Raw genomic sequence first — 27,797 nt, 5'->3', positions numbered from 1 at the left:
CACTCCAGCAATAATGAACTTCTTATAAATGCACCTCTCCTCCTCCGCCTGGCTGATCCTTGTCTCCATCACACTCTCCACCATCCCACCCTCCAATCTGGCTTACTCCTACTTATGACTCTGGCAGTTGCCTCCTCCAGGAAGTCCTCTCTAATTCACCAATCTACGGTTGAGTTAGGTATTCCTCCTCTGTACTCTCTTGGTGCCCAGTAAAATCTAATATCAGTGTGCTTAGCAGGCTGTTTTATACTTATCTGCGTACGTGCCTGATCCCCTCACAGAGTTAGGCACTACCTGAGGCCAGGACCACCTGGCACTCATTTTCATATTCTCAGCACCTAGTACTCTGCATTTGCTTATGCAAATACTCAACATATGTTAGCTGAATGACTTTCCAGAGATGAGGAAAGATTTTGGAAAGAGATTGTTGATGTCAGACATTGATGGATGGGTTGGATTTTGATCCATGTTTTTTTTCACTCAAGGTGAAACCACCAACTTGATTATTTAACTGTAAAACTCTGCTTAACTCTGGTACCCCCCAAGCAACCACTTCAGTTTCTTTCACTGCATACAGACTCTTATTTTGTACTAAAAATATCTTAGTCTACATTTGCAGTGAATATTGTAAACTCCTTCCAATCTTTTTGGAGAAAAAGTTGGAATAAAAATTATAAATAACATAGTCTATTATTATCCTAGATTATATTTTCTTTTACTTTCAAATCAAAATTTCTTTTGCTTTTGAGATACATATGCTTATCTTGGATCAAACTATCTCAATCTTTACCACTTAACATTTTCTTTTGTCCCCCTACTATAAAACAATTTGCTGGTCTGGACCCAGAGACTATGTTAAGGAAAAAGAGACATTCCCAAGAAATTCAATCAGGACTACATATAAACAATTAGTTTTAAAGGATGCTTCAAAAGAAATACACAATACAAGTAATGTAGTTTGTGTCCTTTTAATAAACACACTTGCATAGTTATATTACAATTTTGTAAAAATAAAAACGGATGACCTCATGCCAAGCGTTTCCAGCATTTGCACAATCTCAAGACCTTTAATACTATAGTTTTCAAGACGCACGAAATAAAAATTTAAGGCAAAAAAACAGCACTTTGCAACAATTTAATAATTTATTACATTACAGTAGCATCACAGCAGCATCCAATAATGCCACTTCAGGCAAAAGTCTCTCAGTATTTCCATTATAGATTCTATTTACAAGAATTTATAACCTGGTAAAATTCATCCTAAGAAAACTTGGCAAATAAAGCTTTGGACTGAAATTGGCATTTCTTTCTCTACTTTTCCTTCCCCACTTCCTTTATTTTAAACTATCAGTATTCATATTATATTTTAAAACACTAAAATAGCAGTTACATTGTTTTAATAGTTGTATTATTTTAAAATGATTCCTTAGGATAAAGTTTTAGAGGAAACTATACAACAGGTAGGGTTGATTTAGGTTTTCAAGTTTTCTAAAAAAATCAGCTTTGGTCTTAGAACTGATTTTTTCATTGCTGAAAAACCCATCAGGTTTAATCATATATCTTAAAAATGATTATCACATATTGCAATTTTTAAATAAATTTTCATTCTTTACCTCCTATAGGGTTCAGATTTGTTCATTCTAAAATTTTATGTTCCTGATAAACTCCTTCCAATGTTGCTTTCTAAGTAAATGGAAAGCTGCCTCTTTTACTGAATGAGAACAAATACGTGGCTGAATACGAGGTATTGCAAAGGACTGCATGCTCTTTTAAGAAGGACAAGTTATTATTATATGTCATACCATTTCCTTTACTTTTAGTTTCTTCTCAGATATATGACAAAATACCTAAACAAAGAGAGGTATTTCTATAAATACAGTAAATTTATTTCCCAGACACTCAGCTTAAATGCGCCATTATGTGATTTAGTTCATAGGTACCTGATGAATATATTATTTGCGAATTGATTTACAGACACTAAGCTCTACCTGAATGTCATTCTTAATAATCTATATTTATCAGTGTAAAAGTGAAGCAATTTGAGCTACAAAAATACTTTTGAAATAATTTATCAGTGTATTAAATAAACCCAAATTCAAAATTATAAGGAGAAAATGTTATACCAAATCATGTGACTAATTAAGTGGTCTAATTTCTAACCTCAGGGTCTAAAATGGATTTAAAGTAACTGCCCTTAATTTGAACCCAACTAATGGTTGCAAAAGCAGAAAGTTCAGAAAATAAAAGGCAAGACCAAGTAAACTGTACAATTTAGAAGATCAGCTGAATTCACAAGGACTCAGTCTTTACACTCCACCCTTTAGTGACTGCAGGCAAATCTGTTATGCCACCTGTAAAATGGTATTATTGCTTTCCTATATGTCATATTTTATAAAAGTATCATGATGATGCCAAATGCTAAAAGTTGAGGTGGTCTAATAACTAGAAATCCCTGCCTCAGGGAGCACACATACATATCACCATACATCCCAATGATGTGAAGTATTTTGGAACACAGACATTTGAACTTTGTGACGTTCTAACTAAACTGTTGATTCTTTCTCAAGTGTTGTAAAGTTATGATTTAGGCAATGTATGACTAAAATCATTCATTTATAATGAATAGGCTCATTTACACAAATATTGCACAAAATATGACTCTAACTTAAAACTCAGATATATAAAAACATATTTCACTCTTCTTAAAGAACTCTGTGAGGAAATAAGACTCTGTGATTGTATGTACACTTTTCCTGATAATACTTGGACATTCATAAACAGTAGATTGCACTGCAGTTTGTAAACATTTTAAATTGCATAAACTTCTCATTGATTTTCAAATATAGTTTAATACTGTCCACTAAAACTCCCTTTTGTTTCAGCTAAGTACTCTCACGTTTATTAGTTTATAATAATGTTTATTATCTTTAAAGTTTTCCATTCAAGGAAAAGAAGTAAAATCCTATGCCAAAGTAGCCAACGTGGTTGAAGAATAGATAGTAGCCAGAGAATTCTGAATGGTAAAATCAACCCTCTAGCCACAAAGCAGCTTCATGGACATAGAGGAATGCCAGCTCTCACACATCTTTCCTTCACTGAATTCATTCTCAACTAGACAGAGACTGTCTGCCTGCTTCATGGGCATTTAAATTCTTCAAGGATTCCTTATGATCTTTACTAAATACATTAAGAAGAGTGTCAACCAGTGTCCCTTTGTGACCTGGGACAAGTAGTCACCTAATTAAAATAGATAACATGAATTCTGACTTCAAAATGTACCGATATAAATGCTCTAAGGTAGGGAAGGTTTCATATCTCACGGTCAATTAAAGGGAGCCTTTCATTCCTCAGAAATAATCCATTTTTAGCTCATTAGTAAAGAAGTAACAACTGACCGCTGCAGCACATGAAGCTTCTTCATGAGCCCAGACCACAGAGATCCCAAGGGAACTCCCATGTACAGGACTCATTCTTGGGCAGCTGGAACAGATAAAACGTACCCTAATATGCCCCACATATTGCTGGGGCAGGCCACTTTCCTCTTCTGTGAGATAAGAAAAGCTCCCTCAAAGTGTTATTGCTCCTACCCCAAAATACACAGAAAATAGAGAAAAGGATATTTCCAATTCTTGGCCTTTAAACAAATTTAAATATTGGTACTCATAGTGGCATATTAGAAAGTAATAAACAGTGCATATTGAGGGACCAATCGCATATTGAACCAATTAAGAGCTCACTGTGATTAGGATTAGATCAAACATAATAGCAAAACATAAGCAATTCTGAATTCTGTAATGAATATACATGTTGCAATAACATTAGAAAAGCATGGCAGCCCATTCCAAACCAGCGAGAATAGTTTGTGCAAATAGTGGGTCTTTGTGTGTTTGAACTCCCACCATGTAAGAGCAAACTCAACATGCATGCTAATGACCTACAATTACCAAATTAAAAAAGAAGAAAAATGCTAAAGGATGCCAGAGTGAACAGCAGGGAAAGCCACACAAAGACCCACTATCCTTTAACTTGTTACAAATAAATTTTAACTGTAAATTAGAAACACGAAGAAATAATCACAAGTGGCTCTAACATTCGAACGAAGTTAACGAATTGTGTAGGAGATATTTGATCAGGGCTGCCTGCCCTGCCTCCACGCTAGAGTCAAACTTGGATAGTGGGTCTCTGGGGTGCTTTCACACTGGAAGACAACATTGGGTCCTATAAAAAGAAAAATGAGGAATAAAATGAACATAAAGCAAATCAAGTGGGTGAGAAAAAATTCTACTGATTACATGCAACATCAACAAATTTGAACTATTAAAATTCTCAACCTTTAGAAAATATCCTAACTACATAATAAAATGCAAGTAATATTTATAAGGGCTACAGAAACACAAATGATAGTCTAAAACTTAACCAGTTTTCACTGACTCATACACTCCTGGCTGTTCTTCCTTTAGAACAGCTTTTATCTGTTCTTTGTATTCCTTATTATATAAGACTTAATTGGAAAAAAGTTCCACCACTGAAAAACAAGATAAACAACAACAAAACGTTTGGAAAACTATCACTTTACACTGTAGACACTATAAAAGCCAAATGTACTGACAAACCAGAATGCCTCCAGGGATCACTTAGTCAAAGATCTTCCAGACCCAGTAGGTTTGAAAAGTACCTTCCTCTCTCAGGTCCAGGAAAGACACCTCAGGTATTTCTAATTAATCAGATAAACTCACAAGCACTGAAAACTGCCAAACCATCAGCAGAGTTTAAAAATGGTCATTCATTTAGGTAATCCAAGTTGTTATAATTTTCTTTACTACCTCTCCTGAAACCCTGAGATACTTTTAGGAATATTCAAACCATAAAAAACTGGACTCCACCTCCAAATTGGGAAATTCAGTTGCTTTATCTAAAGAAAAGTCTTCTCCCAAAATCAGAATGATCTTACAAGCTCTAAAGTGAAAATAATGCACTAATATTTTAAAATTATAGATATAGTACAAAGTAAATTCACAATACCTGCACTGAATCATAAACACATCTCAGCTTTTTACCATTTATATGTTCTTAGAAGCTAAGTTAGAACGAAAGGCTAAAGCTTTTAGATAATTTCACAAGAATGATAAAAATATAAATCATGATATATTTTATTTAAAAAGACAAAAAAATCAAAAGGGTGGGGAGAAGTGACATCTATTTTATAAAAGTAAAAAATATTTCCAAGTACTGTTTATTCTCTGATTATTAACGTTATGCTTATTCTCAAATATAAGAAAGGCTAGGTAACTACCAAGAGATAATTTTATGTAATACCAAATCTCATACATTGAGATCTGGACCCTTGTTGTAAAAGTAGTGAAATAGATCTTAATTCATATACCTCTTGCAGTATGAGTTATCTACCTAAAAAAAATCACCTAATGAGTTTTGCAAGCACCTTATTTATAAAATAAATTTTATAATTTTCTTTTAAATTTTCTCCTAACCTGGATGATGTGTAAAAATGTGGGAAATAAATGAGAAGGCTGCAAAATTAATAGCACCTGTACACTAAAAGGGTAATTTTGAATAGGTGAATAGGGTAATTGCCAGCTACTCTTTATTAAGCTGAAAAAGGCTGGTGTAAAGGGAAGTTGCAGTATAGACTGTTATCATACCAAAGAACCCATGAGAGAATTAGAACTTTTTTCAGATAAAATCTAATAGTAGGGTCTGAAGCTAGGAAAAAAGTATTTGAAAAAAAGCAGTATAACTTCTTATCTTGTGAGAGTTTCCTGTTATATTTTCTTACTTTAAACGTTAACATAACATTTGCTAAGAGTGCTAAGTTTAAGATCTGATTCAGAGCAGCAATGAATGCAGTGCTGCACATTAAAGCTTATGCACTAGTTAAGAAGTAAATAATTCGATATAACTCACACTGCTGACTTGGATCCGTGTCTGTCGTCATCTTAACATAATTTGAAGGAAAGAGACCAGTCACCCCATTGATTTCTCCTTGCCACCAGTCAGGATCATCTTTGTTCAAAACATTAATAAGTTGTCCCTTGGAGAAATTTAGCTCATCCTCATTATTTGCTATATAGTCATACATGGCAATCACCTGACACACTACCAGAAAAAGAACAACAAAGGAACAAATTAAACAAAATAATTATTCCTACAAGGATCATATGTTAAAATTCAGCTAAAATTTCCCTTTAGCTGTTTTCTCCCACCCTCCTTCCCCCACTCCCTGTTTTACAAAAACAAGAATTTCCCAAATGCAGTTAGAAATCCAAGCGGTTGGTTTGCTTTAAAGTATGACGGTATAGCAATTAAAATATTTCAAGGAGTGAGGTAGTTCAAGTATCACCGAACAGTTGGCTGTTTCTACACAGAACTTTTTAGAAAGGAAGTTCTCATTGCAATATTACTTTTAGGCAGAGGTAAGGAAAGAACAAATTTTAAAATATTTTTCAAAGAATCAGTGAATCTAAGAAGTGCTAAGTTTTAACAAAAGTTCTCTAGGATGAAATACAAGTTAACCCATTTCCATACCAGGATGAAAGGCAGGTGTAGTTCTTTCACTACTTGGACCCAAAAGTTTAACATGGCTGGCAGGGAACCATCCCTTCTGTCGCTTTTTTCCTCTGGCCTATAAAATTAGCAAAAAGAATATAAAAGATGAGACTAAAGACAATTATTGAGACATAAACTAAAAATGAGAAAAACCCTGGCTGTGTAGTAAAGAATTTAACCTTGCCCAAAGAGAGGTCTGGTCTTTGCCTTTGGCTCCTGGAAGGTAATCTCTAAACCTCTGGAATGTCTTGACTGTTAAGAGTGTCTCACTTTACGTGGGGGCCTTAACCATGCCAGATAGCCTAACGATGTGATTTACGGTGGGCCCTCTGGGTCATAGTATGAACTCAACCTCTGGAGGGACTGGAGACTGAGTTCAGCCATGTGGGCAGTCAACTGTGTCTATGTGATGGAGCCCCAATAAACACTCTGGAAACCAAGGCTCAAGTGAGCTGCTTTGCTTGGCAATACTCCATGGCTATTGTTGCCAGGAGGATTTAATGATGTCCATGACTCCATGGGCAGAGGACAACTGGAAGCTCTGTGTTTGGAATCCTCCTGAACTCTGCCCCATACATCTCTTCCCTTGGCTAATTTTAATCTAAATCCTTTTGCTGTAATAATCCATAACCATGAGTATAATAGCCTTCTGTGAGCCCTTATGGCGAAGTACTGAACTCGGGAGTGGTCTTGGGGACCTCCAAGCTTACGACTGGTGTTAGAAGTGAGGGTGTCTTGTGAACGCCTGAATTCTGCATCGGCCTTCCACGTCAGTATTAAACAACTGGAAGATTCAATATGCATCTCAACACAATTTGTAGAAGTCTATTTGGAGCTCTTTCAGGCTCAAATTTCTCTGCATATTTCACACAAATAATATTTATAAACTAAAAAAACCTTTCTAATGTTCTCCTAATAAGTTCAGTCAACACTTAATGATATAGCTCACAGTAAATACCTCTTGGGGCTTTGCTAATAATTAATCAGGAGATCATAAACAAAATTTGTGGAAAGCCACATCTCCCACTTAGTTGGGTCAATCTTCAAAGCAAATCAGAAGGTGAAATTTCAGGGGGTTAGTCAAGAAGATACTGAATTTTGAACCTCCACTGCTCTTTAGAAACTGTAAGACCCTGATTTGCAAGAATGACACTAAGTTAATCCTCCATATTACAATCATATATCAATTTCACATAAAAATCCAGCTCTTATACCTGTCATCATCTTTTAATCCTAAAATGCTTTTTAGTTTTAACTAGTAAGGAAATTTTAGGAGTGAGAAAAGAACTCCTCTTTCTGTATCAAAACATGCAGTTACTATCTCTGTTAACATTTTATGAAAAAACCAGGCTCATTTACTCCTGCAGTTCCTTTCCTTGCACTGCTGTTTCAAAAACATAAGACTATGGGGGTGGGGGGGACTGTCCAGTGAATAGTATTTTCTTAGCACTCAGCCTGGAAGTTATACCACAAGCCTGGGGTTATCCCAGGCAAAGATGATGCTAAGCTTTCCTTTAAGAAGGTGTCCTGTGGTTTATTAAAACAGCTATTACTGGAAAACAATTATGTCTTTAGGGAAATTACTCTTCATATTGTTACTTGTAACATCAACTGTGCTAAAAATAAACAGGGAAAAGACAAGAAACATAAGATACTAAAATGGTAATACTGACTACCTCCAAGTGGTATGATTATAGGTGATTTAAAGTTTTTATTAACCTTATTTTTCTAATGAGCATGCATTCATTACTTTTATAATAAAATTAATAAACGTTATTTAAAGGTTATTACCTGTAACTCCCCTTGCCACCAGCCACTTGTATTTTTCTTTAGAATTAATATTAACTGTCCTGGTGCAAGGCTAAGCTGTTCAGAACCAGAAGCCACATATGCTGAAGTTACTTGAGCAATCTCTGAAAAGAAGAAAAATAAGAAACTGAATTCAAGACTATTAAACACTTTAGTAGTTTTTCAGTTTCATTATTATACATACCAGGTTTCTTGTTTGATGTTCCAGATTTGCTAGCACTCCCAAAACCCTGTAAGGAAAAGATATACTGTTTTATCATTTTCCAACAATCTAGATGTAAAAGTACAAAGGCTATTAGGAACTAGAGATTTCTAATTCCCAGGGTCCTTGTTTCTTTCAAGTAAGAGCAAAATAATGATTAACCTTACATTAACCAAATAAATTAAGAATCCAACACTTATGGGGAGATCTGGTTCTGACAGAATACATTATATACAAGTAGCTGATGTTGGCATCCACTGACTCAACAGGAATAGCTCATTTTCTGAATCTTTCCTGAACATTAAACGTAAACACAAATATATTTCATTTATCAATGGGGTTAGAATCGATGTCTACCACATATAACAAATGTGCTCTGGGTATGTTAAGGCATATGTGAGTTTAGCTCCTGCTGCATACAAGGTAATGTTATTTTAAATTTTTTGCCATGTTCCTCTGAACTTGACCTAAGAACAGAAAATGCATACCCCAGCAACTATGACCTGTTTGACTTTATAGGATGAGCAAGACAAGGGAAGCAGTTAAAATTTTTTTTCTCTTAGTGAACACAGCTGTAGTAAAAGCACTCAAGCAGAGTTGATGGTAGTCAACAGCTAACATTTTTTGAGTACTTACTATGTAACAGGTAGTGTTGCAAGAATTTTACATATATTCACTTAATTTTTGCAATAACACTATTAAGTAATTATGAGTATCCCCATATTACAGAGGAGGAAACCGAAACACAGAAAGGTGAAGTACCTTGTCCAAGGTCACCTAGCCTCTAAGTGGCAGAGCCAGAAGCCAACCTAAGCAGTCTCAGTGGTTCTCAATGTGTGGTTTGTGGATCCCTGGGGGCAGTCCTTCTAGCCCCTTTCAGGGGTCTGGAAGATAAAAACTATTTTCGTAACAGTACTAAGACATTATTATTTGCCTCTTTTGCTGTACTGACATTTACACTGGTGGGTAAAATTGCTGATGTCTTAGCACAAATCACAGCAGTGGTGCCAAATAATACTAGCAGTCGTAATACTCTTCACAGCCACATGCTCACAGGAAAACAAGGCCAGTTTCACTTAAGCATGTCCTTGGTCAAGCAGTAAACATTTTACTAAATCCTAATCCTTGGATACACATCTTTTAAAAAGTCTGGGTGACTAAATGAAGTGTGCCCAAAGCATTTCTGCTGCATACTGAAGTACAAGGGTTGTCTCACAGAAAAGCCTTAAGTGATTAAATTGTGACCTAAACTAGGTTTTTCATGGAACAGCGTTTTTATTTGAAAGAATGACTAATGACAAATTATTCAGACTTGAGATTTAGCAGACATTTGCTGAAAGATGAATAAAGTAAGCCTGTCCCTTCAAGTTAAAGAGCTGACAGGATTTTTGCCAACAATAAAACTCAAGCTTTCAAGGGAAAACTAAAATTTGGGAAAACTGGTATCTACCACCATGAGCTTGACTGCTTCAAAGTACTTAAGGACTTTTCTATGTTAACAAATATGATTTACTTTGTATTGAAGTATGGTTGATTTACAATGTTGTGTTCATTTCTGTTGTACAGCAAAGTGATTCAGTTATACATATATACATTCTTTTTTTTTTAACATTCTTTTCCATTATGGTTTATCATAGGATTTTTAAAAAATTAATTAATTAATTAATTAAAAAATTTTATTTGTCTGCATTGGGTCTTCCTTGCTGTGCACAGGCTTTCTCTAGTGGTGGCGAGCAGGGCTACTCTTTGTCTAGGCGCGCGGGCTTCAGTACTTGTGGCTCTTGGACTCTAGAGCACAGGCTCAGTAGTTGTGGCACACGGGCTTAGTTGCTCAGCGGCATGTGGGATCTTCCCAGACCAGAGCTTGAACCCGTGTCCCCTGCATTGGCAGGTGGATTCTTAACCACTGTGCCACCAGGGAAGTCCCTATCATAGGATACTGAATATAGTTCCCTGTGCTGTACAGTAGGACCTTGTTGTTTATCCATTTCATATATAATAGCTTACATCTGCTAACGCCAGCCTCCCACTCCATCCCTCCCACAACTCCCTCCCCTTTGGCAACCACAAGTCTGTTCTCTATGTCTGTGAGTCTGTTTCTGTTTCATAGATAGGTTCATTTGTGTTATATTTTAGAGTCCACATATAAGTGATACCATATGGTATTTATCTTTCCCTTTCTGACTTACTTCACTTAGTATGATAATCTCTAGTTGCATCCATGTTGCTGCAAATGGCATTATTCCGTTCCTTCTTATGACTGAGTAGTATTCCATTCCATCCATACATACATACATACATATATATACATACACACACATATATATATGTATATATGCCACATCTTTTTTTATCCATTCATCTGTTGATGGACATTTAGGTTGTTGCCATGTCTTACCTATTGTGAACAGTGCTGCTATGAACACAAGGGTGCATGTATCTTTTTTCTTTTAATTTTTATTGGAGTATAGTTGATTTACAATGTTGTGTTAGTTTCTGCTGTATAGCAAAGTGAATCAGTTATACATATACATACATCCATTCTTTTTTACATTCTTTTCCCATATAGGTCATTACAGAGTATTGAGTAGAGTCCCCTGTTCCCGGTAGGTCCTTATTAGTTATCTATTTTATATATAGTAGTGTGTATATGTCATTCCCAGTCTCTCAATTTATCCCTCCCACTGCATGTATCTTTTTGAATTATAGTTTTGTCTGGATATATGCCCAGGAGTGGGATTGCAGGATCATATGGTAATTCGATTTTCAGTTCTCTGAGGAACTTCCCCATACCGTTCTCCATAGTGGCTGAATCAATTTACATTCCCATCAACAGTGCAGGAGGGTTCCATTTTCTCCACACCCTCTTCAGAATTTGTTATCTGTAGACTTTTTAATGATGGCCATTCTGACCAGTGTAACGTGGTACCTCACTGTAGTTTTGATTTGCATTTCTCTAATAATTAGCAATATTGAGCATGTTTTCATGAGCATATTGGCCATCTGTATTTCTTCTTTGGAGAAATGTCTATTTAAGTCTTCTGCCCATTTTTTGATTGAGTTCTTTGTTTTTTGTTGTTGTTGAGTTGTATGAGCTGTTTGTATATATTGGAAATTAAGCCCTTGTCTGTTGAATCATTTGCAAATATTTTCTGCCATTCTGTAGGTTGTCTTTTCATTTTGTTTATGGTTTCCCTTGCTATGCAAAAGCTTGTAAGGTTGATTAGGTCCCATTTGTTTATTTTTGTTTTTATTGCCTTGGGAGACTGACCTAAGAAAACACTGGTATGATTAACGTCAGAGAATGTTTTGCCTATGATCTCTTCAAGGAGTTTTATGGTTTCATGGCTTATGTTTCAGTATTTCAGCCACAAGTGTGATTTTTTAAATATTCTATGATGAAATGTAGCAATATGGGGAATATTTGCATAATTCAGTGATTCAATATTTCCCAAATGACCAATGAATGATGTTATCATATTAAGTGTGCAAAACAGACTGGTGAATTTTAATGTTACAATAAGAAATGTTCACTGATATGGCTTCAGATTCCATGTTGCAACTAACCTACAACAATTTAGCACTTCTCAAGTTTTGATGTAGTAATGTTGAACAAGAGTATCTGCAGATATCTGCAAATGTTATTAATATACTTCTGTTTCCTCTCATATCTGCGTGAGGTTGAATTTTCTTCATATACTTCAACCAAAAGAATATACCATTCTTTTCACTAAACTTTTTTGGGGAGGGAGAAATACATAGTTATTTTTCATTAAAAGCATGTTATTTGGGGCTTCGCTGATGGTGCAGTAGATAAGAATCTGCCTGCCAATGCAGGGGACGCGGGTTCAATCCCACATGTCCGGGAAGATCCCACATGCCTCGGAGCAACTAAGCCTGTGCGCCACAACTATTGAGCCTGCACTTGAGAGCCCATGAGCCACAACTACTGAAGCCCGTGTGCCTAGAGCCTGTGCTCTGCAACAAGAGAAGCCACCGCAATGAGAAGACCACACACCTCAAACAAAGAGTAGCCCCCACTCGCCACAACTAGAGGAAGCCCACGTGCAGCAACAAAGACCCCACACAGCCAAAAATAAATAAATAAATAAAATAAAGACAATCCTGCAGCCTGTGGAACAAAAACCACATTCACAGAAAGATAGACAAGATGAAAAGGCAGAGGGCTATATACCAGATGAAGGAACAAGATTAAACCCCAGAAAAACAACTAAATGAAGTGGAGATAGGCAACCTTCCAGAAAAAGAGTTCAGAATAATGATAGTGAAGATGATCCAAGACCTCGGAAAAAGAATGGAGTCAAAGATTGAGAAGATGCAAGAAATGTTTAACAAAGACCTAGAAGAATTAAAGAACAAACAAACAGATGAACAATACAATAACTGAAAAGAAAACTACACTAGAAGGAATCAATAGCAGAATAACTGAGGCAGAAGAACGGGTAAGTGACCTGGAAGACAGAATGGCGGAATTCACTGCTGTGGAACAGAATAAAGATAAAAGAATGAAAAGAAATGAAGACAGCCTAAGAGAACTCTGGGACAACATTAAATGCAACAACAGTTGCATTATACGGGTCCCAGAAGGAGAAGAGAGAGAGAAAGGACCCGAGAAAACATTTGAAGAGATTATAGTCAAAAACTTCCCTAACGTGGGAAAGGAAATAGCCACCCAAGTTGAGGAAGCACAGAGAGTCCCATACAGAATAAACCCAAGGAGAAACACGCCAAGACACACAGTAATCAAATAGGCAAAAATTAAAGACAAAGAAAAATTACTGAAAGCAGCAAGGGAAAAATGACAAATAATATACAAGGGAACTCCTATAAGGTTAACAGCTGATTTCTCAGCAGAAACTCTACAAGCTAGAATGGAGTGGCATGATATACTTAAAGTGATGCAAGGGAAGAACCAACAACCAAGATTACTCTACCCGGCAAGGATCTCATTCAGATTTGATGGAGAAATCAAAAGCTTTACAGACAAGCAAAAGCTAAGAGAATTCAGCACCACCAAACCAGCGCTACAACAAATGATAAAGGAACTGCTCTAAGTGGGAAACACAAGAGAAGAAAAGGACCTACAAAAACAAATCCATAACAATTAAGAAAATGGTAATAGGAACATACATATCGATAATTACCTTAAACGTGAATGGATTAAATGCTCCAACCAAAAGACACAGGCTTGCTGAATGGATACAAAAACAAGACCCATATACATGCTGTCTACAAGAGGCCCACTTCAGATCTAGGGACACATACAGACTGAAAGTGATGGGATGGAAAAAGATATTCCATGCAAATGGAAATCAAAAGAAAGCTGGAGTAGCAATACTCATATCAGATAAAATACACTTTAAAATAAAGAGTGTTACAAGAGACAAGGAAGAACAATACATAATGATCAAGGGATCAATCCAAGAAGAAGATATAACAATTATAAATATATATGCACCCAACATAGGAGCACCTCAATACATAAGGCAACTGCTAACAGCTATAAAAGAGGAAATCGACAGTAACACGGTAATAGTGGGGGACTTCAACACCTCACTCACAACAATGGACAGATCATCCAAACAGAAAATTAATAAGGGAACACAAGCTTTAAATTACACAATAGACCAGATAGATTTAATTGATATTTATAGGACATTCCATCCAAAAACAGCAGATTACACTTTCTTCTCAAGTGCGCACGGAACATTCTCCAGGATAGATCACATCTTGGGTCACAAATCAAGCCTCAGTAAATTTAAGAAAACTGAAATCATATCAAGCATCTTTTCTGACCACAACGCTATGAGATTAGAAATCAATTAAAGGGAAAAAAACATAAAAAACACAAACACATGGAGGCTAAACAATACGTTACTAAATAACCAAGAGATCACTGAAGAAATTAAAGAGGAAATAAAAAAATACCTAGAGACAAATGACAACGAATACACGATGATCCAAAACCTATGGGACGCAGCAAAAGCAGTTCTAAGAGGGAAGTTTATAGCTATACAAGCCTACCTCAAGAAACAAGAAAAATCTCAAATAAACAATCTAACCTTACACCTAAAGGAACTAGAGAAAGAAGAACAAACAAAACCCAAAGTTAGTAGAAGGGAAGAAATAATAAAGATCAGAGCAGAAATAAATGAAATAGAAACAAAGAAAACAATAGCAAAGATCAATAAAACTAAAAGCTGGTTCTTTGAGAAGATAAACAAAATTGATAAACCATTAGCCAGACTCATCAAGAAAAAGAGGGAGAGGACTCAAATCAATAAAATTAGAAATGAAAAAGGAGAAGTTACAACAGACACCTCAGAAATACGAAGTATGCCAATAAAATGGACAATGTGGAAGAAATGGACAAATTCTTAGAAAGGTACAACCCTCCAAGACTGAACCAGGAAGAAATAGAAAATATGAACAGACCAAACACAAGTAATGAAATTGAAACTGTGATTAAAAATCTTCCAACAAACAAAAGTCCAGGACCTGATGGCTTCAGAGGTGAATTCTATCAAACAGAGAAGAGCTAACATCCATCCTTCTCAAACTTTTCCAAAAAATTGCGGAGGAAGGAACACTCCAAAACTCATTCTATGAGGCCACCATCACCCTGATACCAAAACCAGACAAAGATACTACAAAAAAAGAAAATTACAGACCAATATCACTCATGAATATAGATGCAAAAATCCTCAACAAAATACTAGTAAACAGAATCCAACAACACATTAAAAGGATCATACACCATGATCAAGTGGGATTTATCCCAGGGATGCAAGGATTCTTCAATATACACAAATCAATCAATGTGATACACCATATTAACAAACTGAAGAATAAAAACCATATGATCATCTCAATAGATGCAGAAAAAGCTTTTGACAAAATTCAACACCCATTTATGATAAAAAGTCTCCAGAAAATAGGCATAGAGGGAACCTACCTCAACATAATAAAGGCCATATACGACAAACCCACAGCAAACATCATTCTCAATGGTGAAAAACTGAAAGCATTTCCTCTAAGATCAGGAACAAGACAAGGATGTCCACTCTCACCACTATTATTCAACATAGTTTTGGAAGTCCTAGCCATGGCAATCAGAGAAGAAAAAGTAATAAAAGGAATACAAATTGAAAAGAAGCAAAACTGTCACTGTTTGCAGATGACATGATACTATACATAGAGAATCCTAAAGATGCCACCAGAAAATTACTAGAGCTAATCAATGAATGTGGTAAAGTTGCAGGATACAAAATTAATGCACAGAAATCTCTTGCATTCCTATACACTAATGATGAAAAATCTGAAAGAGAAATTAAGGAAACACTCCCATTTACCACTGCAACAAAAAGAATAAAATACCTAAGAATAAACCTACCTAGGGAGACAAAAGACCTGTATGCAGAACTATAAGACACTGATGAAAGAAATTAAAGATGATACCAACAGATGGAGAGATATACCATGTTCTTGGATTGGAAGAATCAACATTGTGAAAATGATTATACTACCCAAAGCAATCTACAGATTCAATGCAATCCCTATCAAACTACCAATGGCATTCTTTACGGAACTAGAACAAATCATCTTAAAATTTGTATGGAGACACAAAAGACCCCGAATAGCCAAAGCAGTCTTGAGGGAAAAAAACGGAGCTGGAGGAATCAGACTCCCTGACTTCAGACTAAACTACAAAGCTACAGTAATCAAGACAATATGGTACTGGCACAAAAACAGAAACATAGATCAATGGAACAAGATAGAAAAGCCCAGAGATAAACCCACGCACCTATGGTCAACTAATCTATGACAAAGCAGGCAAAGATATACAGTGGAGAAAAGACAGTCTCTTCAATAAGTGGTGCTGGGAAAACTGGACAGCTACATGGAAAAGAATGAAATTAGAACACTCCCTAACACCATACACAAAAATGAACTCAAAATGGATTCGAGACCTAAATGTAAGACTGGACACTATAAAACTCTTAGAGGAAAACATAGGAAGAACACTCTTTGACGTAAATCACAGCAAGATGTTTTTTGATCCACCTCCTAGAGTAATGGAAATAAAAACAAAAATAAACAAATGGGACCTAATGAAACTTCAAAGCTTTTGCACAGCAAAGGAAACCATAAACAAGATGAAAAGACAACCCTCAGAATGGGAGAAAATATTTGCAAACGAATCAACGGACAAAGGATTAATCTCCAAAATATATAAACACCTCATGCAACTCAATATTAAAAAAGCAAACAACCCAATCCAAAAATGGGCAGAAGACCTAAATAGACATTTCTCCAAAGAAGATATACAGATGGCCAAGAAGCACATGAAAAGCTGCTCAACCTCACTAATTATTAGAGAAATGCAAATCAAAACTACAATGAGGTATCACCTCACACCAGTTAGAATGGGCATCATCAGAAAATCTACAAACAACAAATGCTGGAGAGGGTGTGGAGAAAAGGGAACCCTCTTGCACTGTTGGTGGGAATGTAAATTGATACAGCCACTATGGAGAACAGTATGGAGGTTCCTTAAAAAACTAAAAATAGAATTACCATATGACTCAGCAATCCCACTACTGGGCATATACCCAGAGAAAACCATAATTCAAAAAGACACATGCACCCCAATGTTCATTGCAGCACTATTTACAATAGCCAGGTCATGGAAGCAACCTAAGTGCCCATCAACAGACTAATGGATAAAGAAGATGTGGTACATATATACAATGGAATATTACTCAACCATAAAAAGGAACGAAATTGAGTAATTTGTTGAGACGTGGATGGATCTAGAGACTGTCATACAGAGTGAAGTAAGTCAGAAAGAGAAAAACAAATATCGTATATTAATGCATATATGTGGAACCTAGAAAAATGATACAGATGAACCAGTGTGCAGGGCAGAAATAGAGACACAGATGTAGAGAACAAATGTATGGACAAAAAGGGGGGAAAGTGGTGGTGGTGGTGGGATGAATTGGGAGATTGGGATTGACATATATAAACTAATATGTATAAAATGGATAACTAATAAGAACCTGCTGTATAAAAAAATAAATAAAATAAAATTCAAAAAAAAATAAGTTAAAAAAAAAAGAAAAAGGTCAGCAGCCAAGGAGGAAAGATAAGGACTCTAAAAGACTGTCAATTTATTAGATTAAATTAAGGTGTTCAAGTTAGTAAGCAAGGGGCTTGGGAGGCTCTAGGATTTTTGTTTTGTGATGTTTTAAAGTTTTTAATATCTTCAGAGCTGAGTTACGTATTTGGTCAATCAATGACAAACCTATAGAACATCTATGATTTCAAGTTCTTAAAATGAAAAAGACTCAAGCCCAAGGAATATTACATAAGGGAATATTTTGGCTAAGACAAACAGGACTTGAGTAATATCTTCCTCTGTTTCTCAAGAATAACAAAATCTACCTTCTGCTTTTGGATGTAGTGTTTTAATTGTAGTCTACATCATTAATATAAGGATGTTAGAAGGGGAAAAATGGTCTTTTTTTTGGGGTAGTAATTTTGCTGGAGTGAACTGAATAAATGGCAATAACTCTTTAGGGAATTTTTAAGAAAAAGGAAATTATCATGATCAAATTCTGAACTAAGAAAGCAATGTAAGTTACTTTATTCTAAATTAGCACTTTACAATAAGGTAAGCACAAAAGCAAGGATTTTATATTGTTTTCCTAGCTGCAGAAGATTCTATTCAATTCCATGAAATACTAAGGAACAAAGGACTAGTATCACAGAGTGCCTACTATGTGGTAGGCAGTGCGTAGTAACTTACACTGCATGTAATCCTCAATGAGGTACTAGTATCCTCATTTTTCAAATGAGAAACTGTGGTTCAGAGTAGTGAAGCAACTTGTCTGAGATAAAATCCAGATCTGTTTTAATCCAAGGCATGCAAGCATCCCACCTCCCCACTGTGACCCCAGGGAGTTAGCTAGTGTCTGATGAGGGATATGACACTCAAAAACATATAACCAAATTAATGCTATAAATGCCTTTAGAGATACATATCTTGGTACTTAAAGGAGAGAAAGAGAGAGCGATCTCACAGAGCTGGAAATGGCAAGTTCAGGCTTAGCCTTCTCAGTAGAGAACAGTCTGGAATTCCTTGGCGCAGCAGAGTGGCAACCACCCAACCAGAACCCTTCAGCGCTGCCTCAGAGTCCTCAGAGACCAGTAGAGACACATCCCATCAGGACACGGGAGCTAGTTGAGTGTCCCTGAGAAAAGGCTAGGCCCAGCACAGTTCCGGCTTCGGCTACGCATACCTGCTTGCTCTGGCTCTTGCCTGGCTCGCCGGCGGCACCCATCTTATTCACTTGCTACCTTTTTCACTAATGCTGCCACTCGGGGTTTTTCTCGGTTCCTCCAAGCTCTCTCTCCCTCTCCTCTCACCTTAGGGCTATTGCACATGCGTCTACCTGAAACGTATTCCAGTCTATCAGGATTTTTAGATGGAATCATCAGAAACCGACTCTGGCTGATTTAAGCCTAAGAGAAATGGAGTGTATTGGGTGGCTCACAGAATTTCCAGGAAGGCTGCAATACGAGGTTTGGAGATTAGGAAGAGACAAAGCAAAGCTGGACAAACAGAACTTCAGGCAAAATCACACCCAGAACCAGCCTGAAGAGGGCTCCGTTGCCTTTGCCTCTGAATGCAACGCTCCCTTAGACAAGGATATCCTGGAATCACTGCTCCAACAAACTGAATGTTGCTACCACACTCATTGCCACCAAAAGAAAATTCTCAGCTCTGCTTTTTGGTATCACTAGTTCCTGATTCACTGCCTTAGACAGATGACTCTGACCAAGCCTGGGTCATGTTCCCAAACTCTAACTGCAAGGAAGGCTAGGAAAGTGAGTAGGTGGGCTTTGGAGAAGCCTGCCCCTTACCAAGACTCACACCATGGGAAGGAATTCAGAGAAGGAATTCAGATGCTAAATAGCCAAAAAGTTCCACCCCTCATTTCTTCCCCTGCTTGCCTCTTCAAGACTGGCCTCTTTACAATTCAGGTCTTTGTTGAACCAGCTCCTCAGAGGCCTTCCCTTGACCACCTCATCTTAAAAGATCTTCAGTCTGTTGTTACCTGCACCATGTTTGTTCCTTCACTGTACTTATCACAGTCGATCATCATTTATTTGGACTGTACCTTTCATGAGAACCTTGACTGCTCTGTTCACCTGTTTCCTAGTGCCCCCGACCAAGCCTTACACAGATGCCCTCAGTGAACAGCTGTTGAATGAACGAGTAAGTGCATGAATACTTAAGAAGGCAGAGACTCTCTCTGCTTAATTTTCTCTAGGTTCAATGTAGCATTACGTTAAAGGAGTTTCCATACATTACACTGGGAATTAATCGAATTACTTTATAGGCGCAGTCACAGTCTTATTAATCAGTACAATACCATGTTCCATTTTGTATTTCCATTATTATTATTTTTCACTTGAGTGGTAATGCTTATCTTATTGGCATGAGATCATGCTATGGATTTTCACTAGGCAGTTTCTGCTCATAATTGGCCACTTTTCTTACCTGAACACATAGAGATTTAAAAATAGTTTGAAAAGGTATATCTTGCTCTCTGTAACAAATCAGGTATAATCTTGTGTGCTATTATATGCCAAGTGTTTTCTTATAGAGAACTTCATAATCGATATCCAGACGTGGCATTAATGACTAATGACTTCCCGGCTACGTCAGGATCTGAGATCATTAAACCTTTTCAGGAATGTCTTCCCCACCACTACACTGTTAAGTCCCTTAATGGTGCCTTAATTGGGGCTTTTATTGACTGCAGCAGCTCAGTAAATATGTTTGTAATTCATCATTAGCTTTACAGTAATGAGTGTAGCCACTCAGTCGCCACTTCCAGCAAGCTGGCTCCTGGCTCCGTGCCTCTGGACTTTGAACATGACTCTGGTCTAGAATCTGAGACCCTGACGTCTAGAATCTTATAGATCTTTGCATTTTACAGAATGTTCAACAGAGGCTTGGACACATATTAATTATTACTCCGTTGAATGTTGGCTACATGAGGTTAGTGGCTATTTTAAAGTCTCTTTTAAATGTGTCTGTGTTCTATCTCCACACGTAATACAGTGCTTGTAAACACTGCCTATAGAACTGCATCTGGCTCCTTGTCCCACCACCCTGGCAAGTCTAGCGTTTATGCTAAAAGGGCTAATCCCTTCTAAGGGTCCTTATCCCACTCGCAAAATTGTATACAATATTTTGTGTGTAGGTGAATTTACTCAAGGAGAGGTTGTAATTTTCACCAGCCTCTCTGAGTTAGAAAAGTTTAAGAACTACTGCTCAGAGGCTTCTAAATCTCAAATTGTCTGTCGGAAGTAGAGGTGGAGAAAAATTCTACCTACATGCACACTTCCTCTCTCCCTTTATTCCTAAAAGAGGAGAAGTAGTGGTAACAGTAATGATAATTATAGTAATAATAAACGTTCATTGGACACTTACAAAAAAATAATAATAAAAAATAAAGTGGGATAGGTTCTTAAAATGAGGAAAAAAAATATTTATACATATGTGCTTATGACTTTTATGTGCAAGAGAATATAAATTTAAAAAAAAATAAAATAGGGCTTCCCTGGTGGCGCAGTGGTTGAGAATCTGCCTGCTAATGCGGGGGACACGGGTTCGAGCCCTGATCTGGGAAGATCCCACATGCCGCGGAGCAACTAGGCCCGTGAGCCACAGCTACTGAGCCTGCGTGTCTGGAGCCTGTGCTCCGCAACAAGAGAGGCCTCGATAGTGAGAGGCCCGCGCATCGCGATGAAGAGTGGCCCCCGCTTGCCACAAGTGGAGAAAGCCCTCGCACAGAAATGAAGACCCAACACAACCAAAAATAAATAATAAATAAATAATTTAAAAAATAAAAAATAAAATAAAAATAAAATAAAAATTAAAAAAAGCAAGTTATTTATGTCATCATATAATGGGTTTAATTTTGTTATTTCAAAATGAATTAATAAATATTTTTAAAATTTCTGTTTTAATTTCTAATATGGAAAGTATTGCTAGATATAATCCATATATTTTCAGAAACTTTGGAGTCCCTAATAATTTTTAAGAATGTAAAAAGTTCCTGAAACCAAAAAGTCTGAGAACTGCTGCACTATATCATACTAGTGGTGGGATGAAAAGCAGCAGGAACTCAGAGTGTGGGCTGGGTCACATTAATGTCAGAGCCTTAAAGATTTACAGACTTCTTCAAGGCAGTCCCTTGTAAGCCTCCCTGAATCCAGACCATTCCCTAACTTCAGTTATCATGAGGCCCAGCCCTATCTATGGCTCTTGTCCTTGGAATTTCATAGAAAGAGTTTTGCCCGTACCTCTGTAACAGGATCCCTATAATAAACTACATTTTACTGGAGCTACCTTAAGTGGTTTCCTTGTAACCAAAGCAGCCTGACCAAAACCCTATACATGCATCTGTTTTAAATATGAACCCTGATCAACAGGAATGGAATGCTTCTGTTTCTATATCAAAATAACTCTACCTCGTGATCTTTTGGTTTGACGTAATTTGATGGAAAAATTCCAGTTCTAGCTCCGATACTTCCTGTCCACCATTCTCCATCTTTCTGGGTCACCAATATTTCTTCACCTTCAGTGAAAGTCAAATCTCCAGGTTCTACACTTGAATACGGATAAAGTGCAATATACTCTGTAGGAAACAAAGCAAAAAGAAACTAGTTTTGGCTGCAAGGTTACAGAAGTAAAAAAAAAAATGTTGATCTCCAAGATCTTGAGTAATTTTGCTGGAAAAGACGTTGTGACTTAAGGAAACCTAATGTAAAGAGATGTTACGGTAGAAAATGGAATGAAGTAATTATTTAGTAATTTCTTCGAAAAAGATTACGTCTTTGACTGAACATAACACTTTATCACAGGGTTTCTTTTTTCCCCAACTGTATCGTCATCACCATGATCATCATCACCATGTCACAGAGAATAACCCCAAAACTACAAATAGATATCAGTATCTTTACAGAGAGTCAAGACATGAAAAGTTTTCTTTAACCTTCTTACATAAAGTATAGTTTAATCTGCTAAATTCTTTTCTCTTTAATTCTTTTACATACAGTTATGGAAATGCCCACTATTCAGCTGACATCAGTACAGAGGCCAATTTCCATCACAATGGTCCAGCTCCTAGCACAGTGCTTGGCATAGAATAGATGCTCAATAAGTATTTGTTCATGAATAACCTTAACGGAAATGTCTAAGTTTTTATACTGGCTTTGTTTTTTTGTTCTGATGATTACTAGTACTTAGAAGAAACAGTCAATGACCAGGTTTTAGAAGTCTCTTTTTCTTTCTTCTAGTACTATTTGTATTTGTTGACATGAAATTTGCTCTGTAGATCATAAACTGGAGATGGCCAGAACCAGTATCCAGAAACTATTTACTATCCACATTCCCATATTATTCAATTTAGCTGACTTAACAAAATGAAAAATGATTACAAGGTTAAGTAAGGTATGTTGCAACAAGCGAGGTCCTTTCCAAAATGCTCCTCACCACTTTCCTAGGATCATTCCACTGCAGCTATTCCACAGTAAACCTCTGGTTCCAGCCTTGCCGGTGACTCGAGTTCCCTAACCTTACACAGCTGAGCCTTGGCTCATACCTTTCCCTCTGTCCACCAAGCTTTCTCTTCGTCACTAAGCAAGAACCTACTCATTGTTTAAGATGATTCAACATGGCCACCTCTTTGGATTCATAGGTCCTACTCAAAATTATGTTTTTGTTCATTTATTATATAGAATTTATTACAATTATATGCCTAGCCTTCCCATTTTACTGTGAGCACTTGGGAAATTGTATTTTATTCATCCGTATATATTTCAGGCTCTAGCATACAATCTCTAATGTAGTAGATACTGAATAAACTGTTTAATTTACCATTAAACTGATTTTCTTGAGCAATATAAACAAAATGTACTTAAACTGTTCAACTAATTTTACAATGAATATATAATTCATTTATAAACCTATACAACTATTAAATAAAAATATTGTCTGAAATAAGGGTAGACATTTTTCAGCACATTATCAAAATTAAGATACTCAAACAACCCAAAGGGCAATAAAAAATTTCTTTGTAATATTTATGATTAAAGTGTATCTTGATTTCAAATCCTACTTAATGATTTATATGGTACACTGTAATTAAAATGCAATTCAGGGAATTCCCTGGCGGTCCAGTGGTTAGGACTCTGCACTCTCACTGCTGAGGGCCCGGGTTCAATCCCTGGTCAGGGAACTAAAAATCCCCCAAGCCGCGCAGTACGGCCAAAAAAAAAAAAAAACAAACAAGCGCAATTCATAAACAACTAAATGTACTGAAATTTCCTTATATTCTAAACATCTATAATCTAGATATATAATAAAAGGAAAACAAAAAACTTCATGCTATCTCATTGCAACACTTATCTATGATCTTATTTATTGAGGCAGTCTATGCTGAATTTTTATAGTACTGATTTTCTAAAAGCGTCAAGTATTTTCAGCTATATATTTTCTATATCTTCAATATTCATGTGAAATAGAGCGGGAGCAGGTTTTCCTAACCTCACTTTAACAATGAAGACACAGAAGCAAGGAGAGTGACAACTGTGGGAAGTCAGATAATTTAGTCAGTGGCTAATTTGACTTCCATCTAATTTATAAATTGCCAAAAGCTCACCTTCTCCCACTGTACAGGCTGCAGAGGTAGGTTTCTTGTTTACAGCTGCATACACAGCTTCTGGTCTGCCAAATACACACACAAACAGATTAAAAATAATAATAATAAAATAACAAAAAAAGACATCAACAAGTAAATAAACAAGAAAGGTGATTTGACGAAAACAGGAGGTTTTAGCAGTGCATTCTTTTAAGGGCTAAAATTAATTGAAATATTGTCTCAGTACACAGGCTAGAAATACCCTCATAAGCAAAATCCTAGTGGATTAAGAACTGCCTACTTACAAACTACTAAATTTTTTAAATCTATTGAAGTAATTTCAATATGATTTATAAATAGTTTTTCAAATGTGAGATATTTTGCCTTTCTAAAGTAACTTAAAAGACATGAGACATTGGTAAATGGGCAGTTATTGGGTAAAGCACACATGGGACTTGGCTCGGTTTAGAGAAAAATAAGGGCAATATATAAATTTTACTACTTGTTTAGAGCACAGTACATTTAAAAATATGTAAAAATAACAGAACTTTATTTTTACATTTTGGAACATACATAGCTTTTATTTCCAACTTAACCCAGGAAACTGTTTTCAAAAATCTGGAAAACTGTGGCATTTAAGAACTAGACATCTGTAGAATACACCAGGGCTCCCCAGGACCTGTGAGTAAATTGTATAGTGAAGCAGTTTACAGGTTAACAGAGTGGACCCTTACTACAACTCATGGGCACACAGAATGGACTGCCTTGCTGAATTCTCCATTACTGCAACATTTCGAGTTGCATGCCTTATCTGTTAGAAAAGATCAGTAATTGAATGAAAAGTTAGAAGAAACGTCCTTTAAGGCATTTAAACTTAATCCCTTTGTGTTTAAGTTTTCCTTCTCTGTAAAATGCCATGGAGTTTAAATAAGGTAACTACTATAAAGGGTCTAGCACAGCACCAGCATACACATCAGCCATGTATTATTGTTGTTCCTGTTATTACACACTCTAAATCTAAAATTCCATGTCAGGCTGAAAAGTAAATTTCTGCATTTGAACTGAAAATTGATGCATAGAACCTTAGCACTGAAAGGATTTTTAAAGATTTTTTTAGTTTATTATTTTCATTCAATCAATTAAAAAACTAGAGACCGAGTAGGTTACCCCATACAGTCTGGCAAAAATAGCAGAATCAGAACTCAAGGCTCTTGATTTCCAAAGACCCCGTTCCTTTTCAATAAATCATTTTGCTTTTCTATTTAGATCAACCTCCATATAAAGCACAAGTGATAATTACCCACAGCTATATTAGAGTACATCTTTGTTTGTATTAAACATGTTTGATCACCTGACTCCCGTACAGACCAGGAAACAAAGGCCAGAGACCTTATCTGGTTTTGTTTTTTGTTCACGCAGAAGTTCATTCATTTGACTGTCCTTTCATTTGCTTCTCTCCTCATTTACTAAGCAAATATGATTGAGCAGCTACTATGCATTAAGATCACACTAGGTATGGAAACACTGAAAAATGAACAAAAAAGATGTGCATCCCACCCTCCTGGAGCTTATGACCTAATAAGGGATATAGGTAAGAAAGTAAATAACTACAACACAGTGTGTCATGAGCTGTAAGAAACCTGATGTTCAGGGAACTCTGGAGGACCAGAGATGGGAACGCCTCACTCTGGCAAAGGCGAGGCCCTCGGAATTGATTTGTCTAAATATTGACAATTTACAGTAAATAATAAGGGAGAAACCTCCAAAGGAAATGAAAAATAACTTCTCTAACTGACCTGATGTTAGTAATAAAGAAAGCAACAGATCTAAAATTTTAAGCACTTTGAAAACTTTAGGAATCTGAAATAACTAGAATAAAAGATATTCTAAAATTGGTACAAATCATCTGAGGTATGATTTTTTTCACTCTAGGAATCACCCTTCTGATATCAAACTCAAGCATAAACTTTTAATTTTCCTGCACAGCCAACTGTACTGTGGCTGACTCATCAGTGAAAATACCAACATCCACGCCTCATGTAAACACACAAAAATGCTTACTCTTCCCGCCTGACTTCACTCCCAGGGATGATTTTGACGTAAGATTTTGGAAACCATCCTCTTCCTCCATGCACCTCCCCAAACCACCAATTTTCTTGCTGCTCCAAGACAGTAATGATATCATGTTTTGAGAAGTTCAAGTGGTTATCTTTCTTTGCAGTCCAGGAACAAAGGGCCTGTGCTTTTAGGTTTTCTACAACTTGTCCCTGTGAAATCAAAACCACAAAATTAAAAACAAACAAACAAAAAACACAATGGTAACCATGATTTTTGTCTTCTAGTATATAACATACTTACTGTTCAAACAGCAGACCAGTTTGGTGTGGTGGTGACTTAATATCAATGGTGACTTAATCTACTAACCGACTTAAAATTATATATGACAGACAACCACCTGAATAGCCTTCTGTGAAGTTAAAGACCCAACACCTACCATTCAAGGAAACATCTTGGCACTAAGTATCACAGGTATGGAAGGTAAACCCTGGGTACTCAAGAAGTGTACTCATAGATCCATCAAGTGTGTATCACAGAACAAATGAAAAGGGAAACCCTTTCTCTCCTCCAGTTTCCAAAGTCTCCTCACTGCAGTGGATTCTGTTTATTCCACTAGGAATGGAGATGCAGTTGTGATGGGCCTCCCTCCACTTTTCTGTTTTCTGTCTCATAATGTTTTCGTATTCTTATTCATCCTTCTTTCTTTCCTTCTTCTCTCAGAGGAAGGAGTGTTTTCATTTTGTTGATAGGGCTAGCCTCTTTACCTGTGCTCTAAACTTTCTATCATGTCCTCCCACCTTCTAACAATATTTTGTAACACTGTGAATTCTCTCTCTTGAATCTTTAATTTTCCACTTCTCTACTTACTTCTACTTCTTTTTTATAATTTTTAAAAAATATTTATTTGGCTGTACCGGGATCTTAGTTGCTGCATGGGGGATCTTTAGTTGTGGCATTCGGGATCTAGTTCCCTGACCAGGGATTGAACTCAGGCCCTCTGCATTGGGAGTGTGGAGTCTTAACCACTGGACCACCAGGGAAGTCCCCTTACTTCTACTTCTAACTTCCTTAAAGAAAGAACAGTCTTAAACTTGCTTTCCAATTTCACCCCTCAGTCCATTCTAATTTAGGTTCTGTAACCATCACAATACTGAATCTCTTGACAAGATCATTGATAACATCAGAGCCAAAAGCTTCTTGCAAACCCTTACCTTCTCTGATCTCTGAACAGTGCTGACATCACTAAAACCCCTGCAGTTCGTGAAGTTCACTCTCTGGTGACTGATGGCTCCTCTTTGGTCCAGTCTCTTTCCCTTCCTGTTTTACATGATTTCCCTAAATAATCTGATGTATGCCTATGATTTCTCAAATCTGTATCTTAATTATAACTTTATCTTTTGAGCTCCAGACTTGTAAATCAA

At 36.5% G+C, this 27,797-nt stretch overlaps 1 protein-coding gene across 19 annotated transcripts in view; it reads right to left on the bottom strand.

Moving 5' to 3' along the window:
- The window catches only part of ITSN2 (intersectin 2), a gene marked incomplete at its 3' end in the record, with an annotated part of 202,961 nt that overhangs the window by 37,443 nt on the left and 137,721 nt on the right, over positions 1-27,797 (bottom strand). For all 19 annotated transcript variants that reach the window (XM_082358413.1, XM_082358415.1, XM_082358408.1 and 16 more), the window contains 7 exons: positions 26,380-26,585; positions 24,340-24,404; positions 22,148-22,314; positions 8,558-8,603; positions 8,356-8,477; positions 6,544-6,640; positions 5,923-6,114 (listed from right to left, as the gene is read on the bottom strand). In XM_082358413.1, the coding sequence (XP_082214539.1) occupies positions 5,923-6,114; positions 6,544-6,640; positions 8,356-8,477; positions 8,558-8,603; positions 22,148-22,314; positions 24,340-24,404; positions 26,380-26,585 (895 nt within the window). The remainder of the gene's footprint in view (positions 1-5,922; positions 6,115-6,543; positions 6,641-8,355; positions 8,478-8,557; positions 8,604-22,147; positions 22,315-24,339; positions 24,405-26,379; positions 26,586-27,797) is intronic.

Source organism: Balaenoptera borealis (assembly GCF_965194805.1).
Source record: "Balaenoptera borealis genome assembly, chromosome: 15".
Taxonomy (NCBI): Eukaryota; Metazoa; Chordata; class Mammalia; order Artiodactyla; family Balaenopteridae; genus Balaenoptera; species Balaenoptera borealis.
Note: the sequence above shows the minus strand (reverse complement) of the source record. Positions and strands in the feature narration are given on the sequence as shown.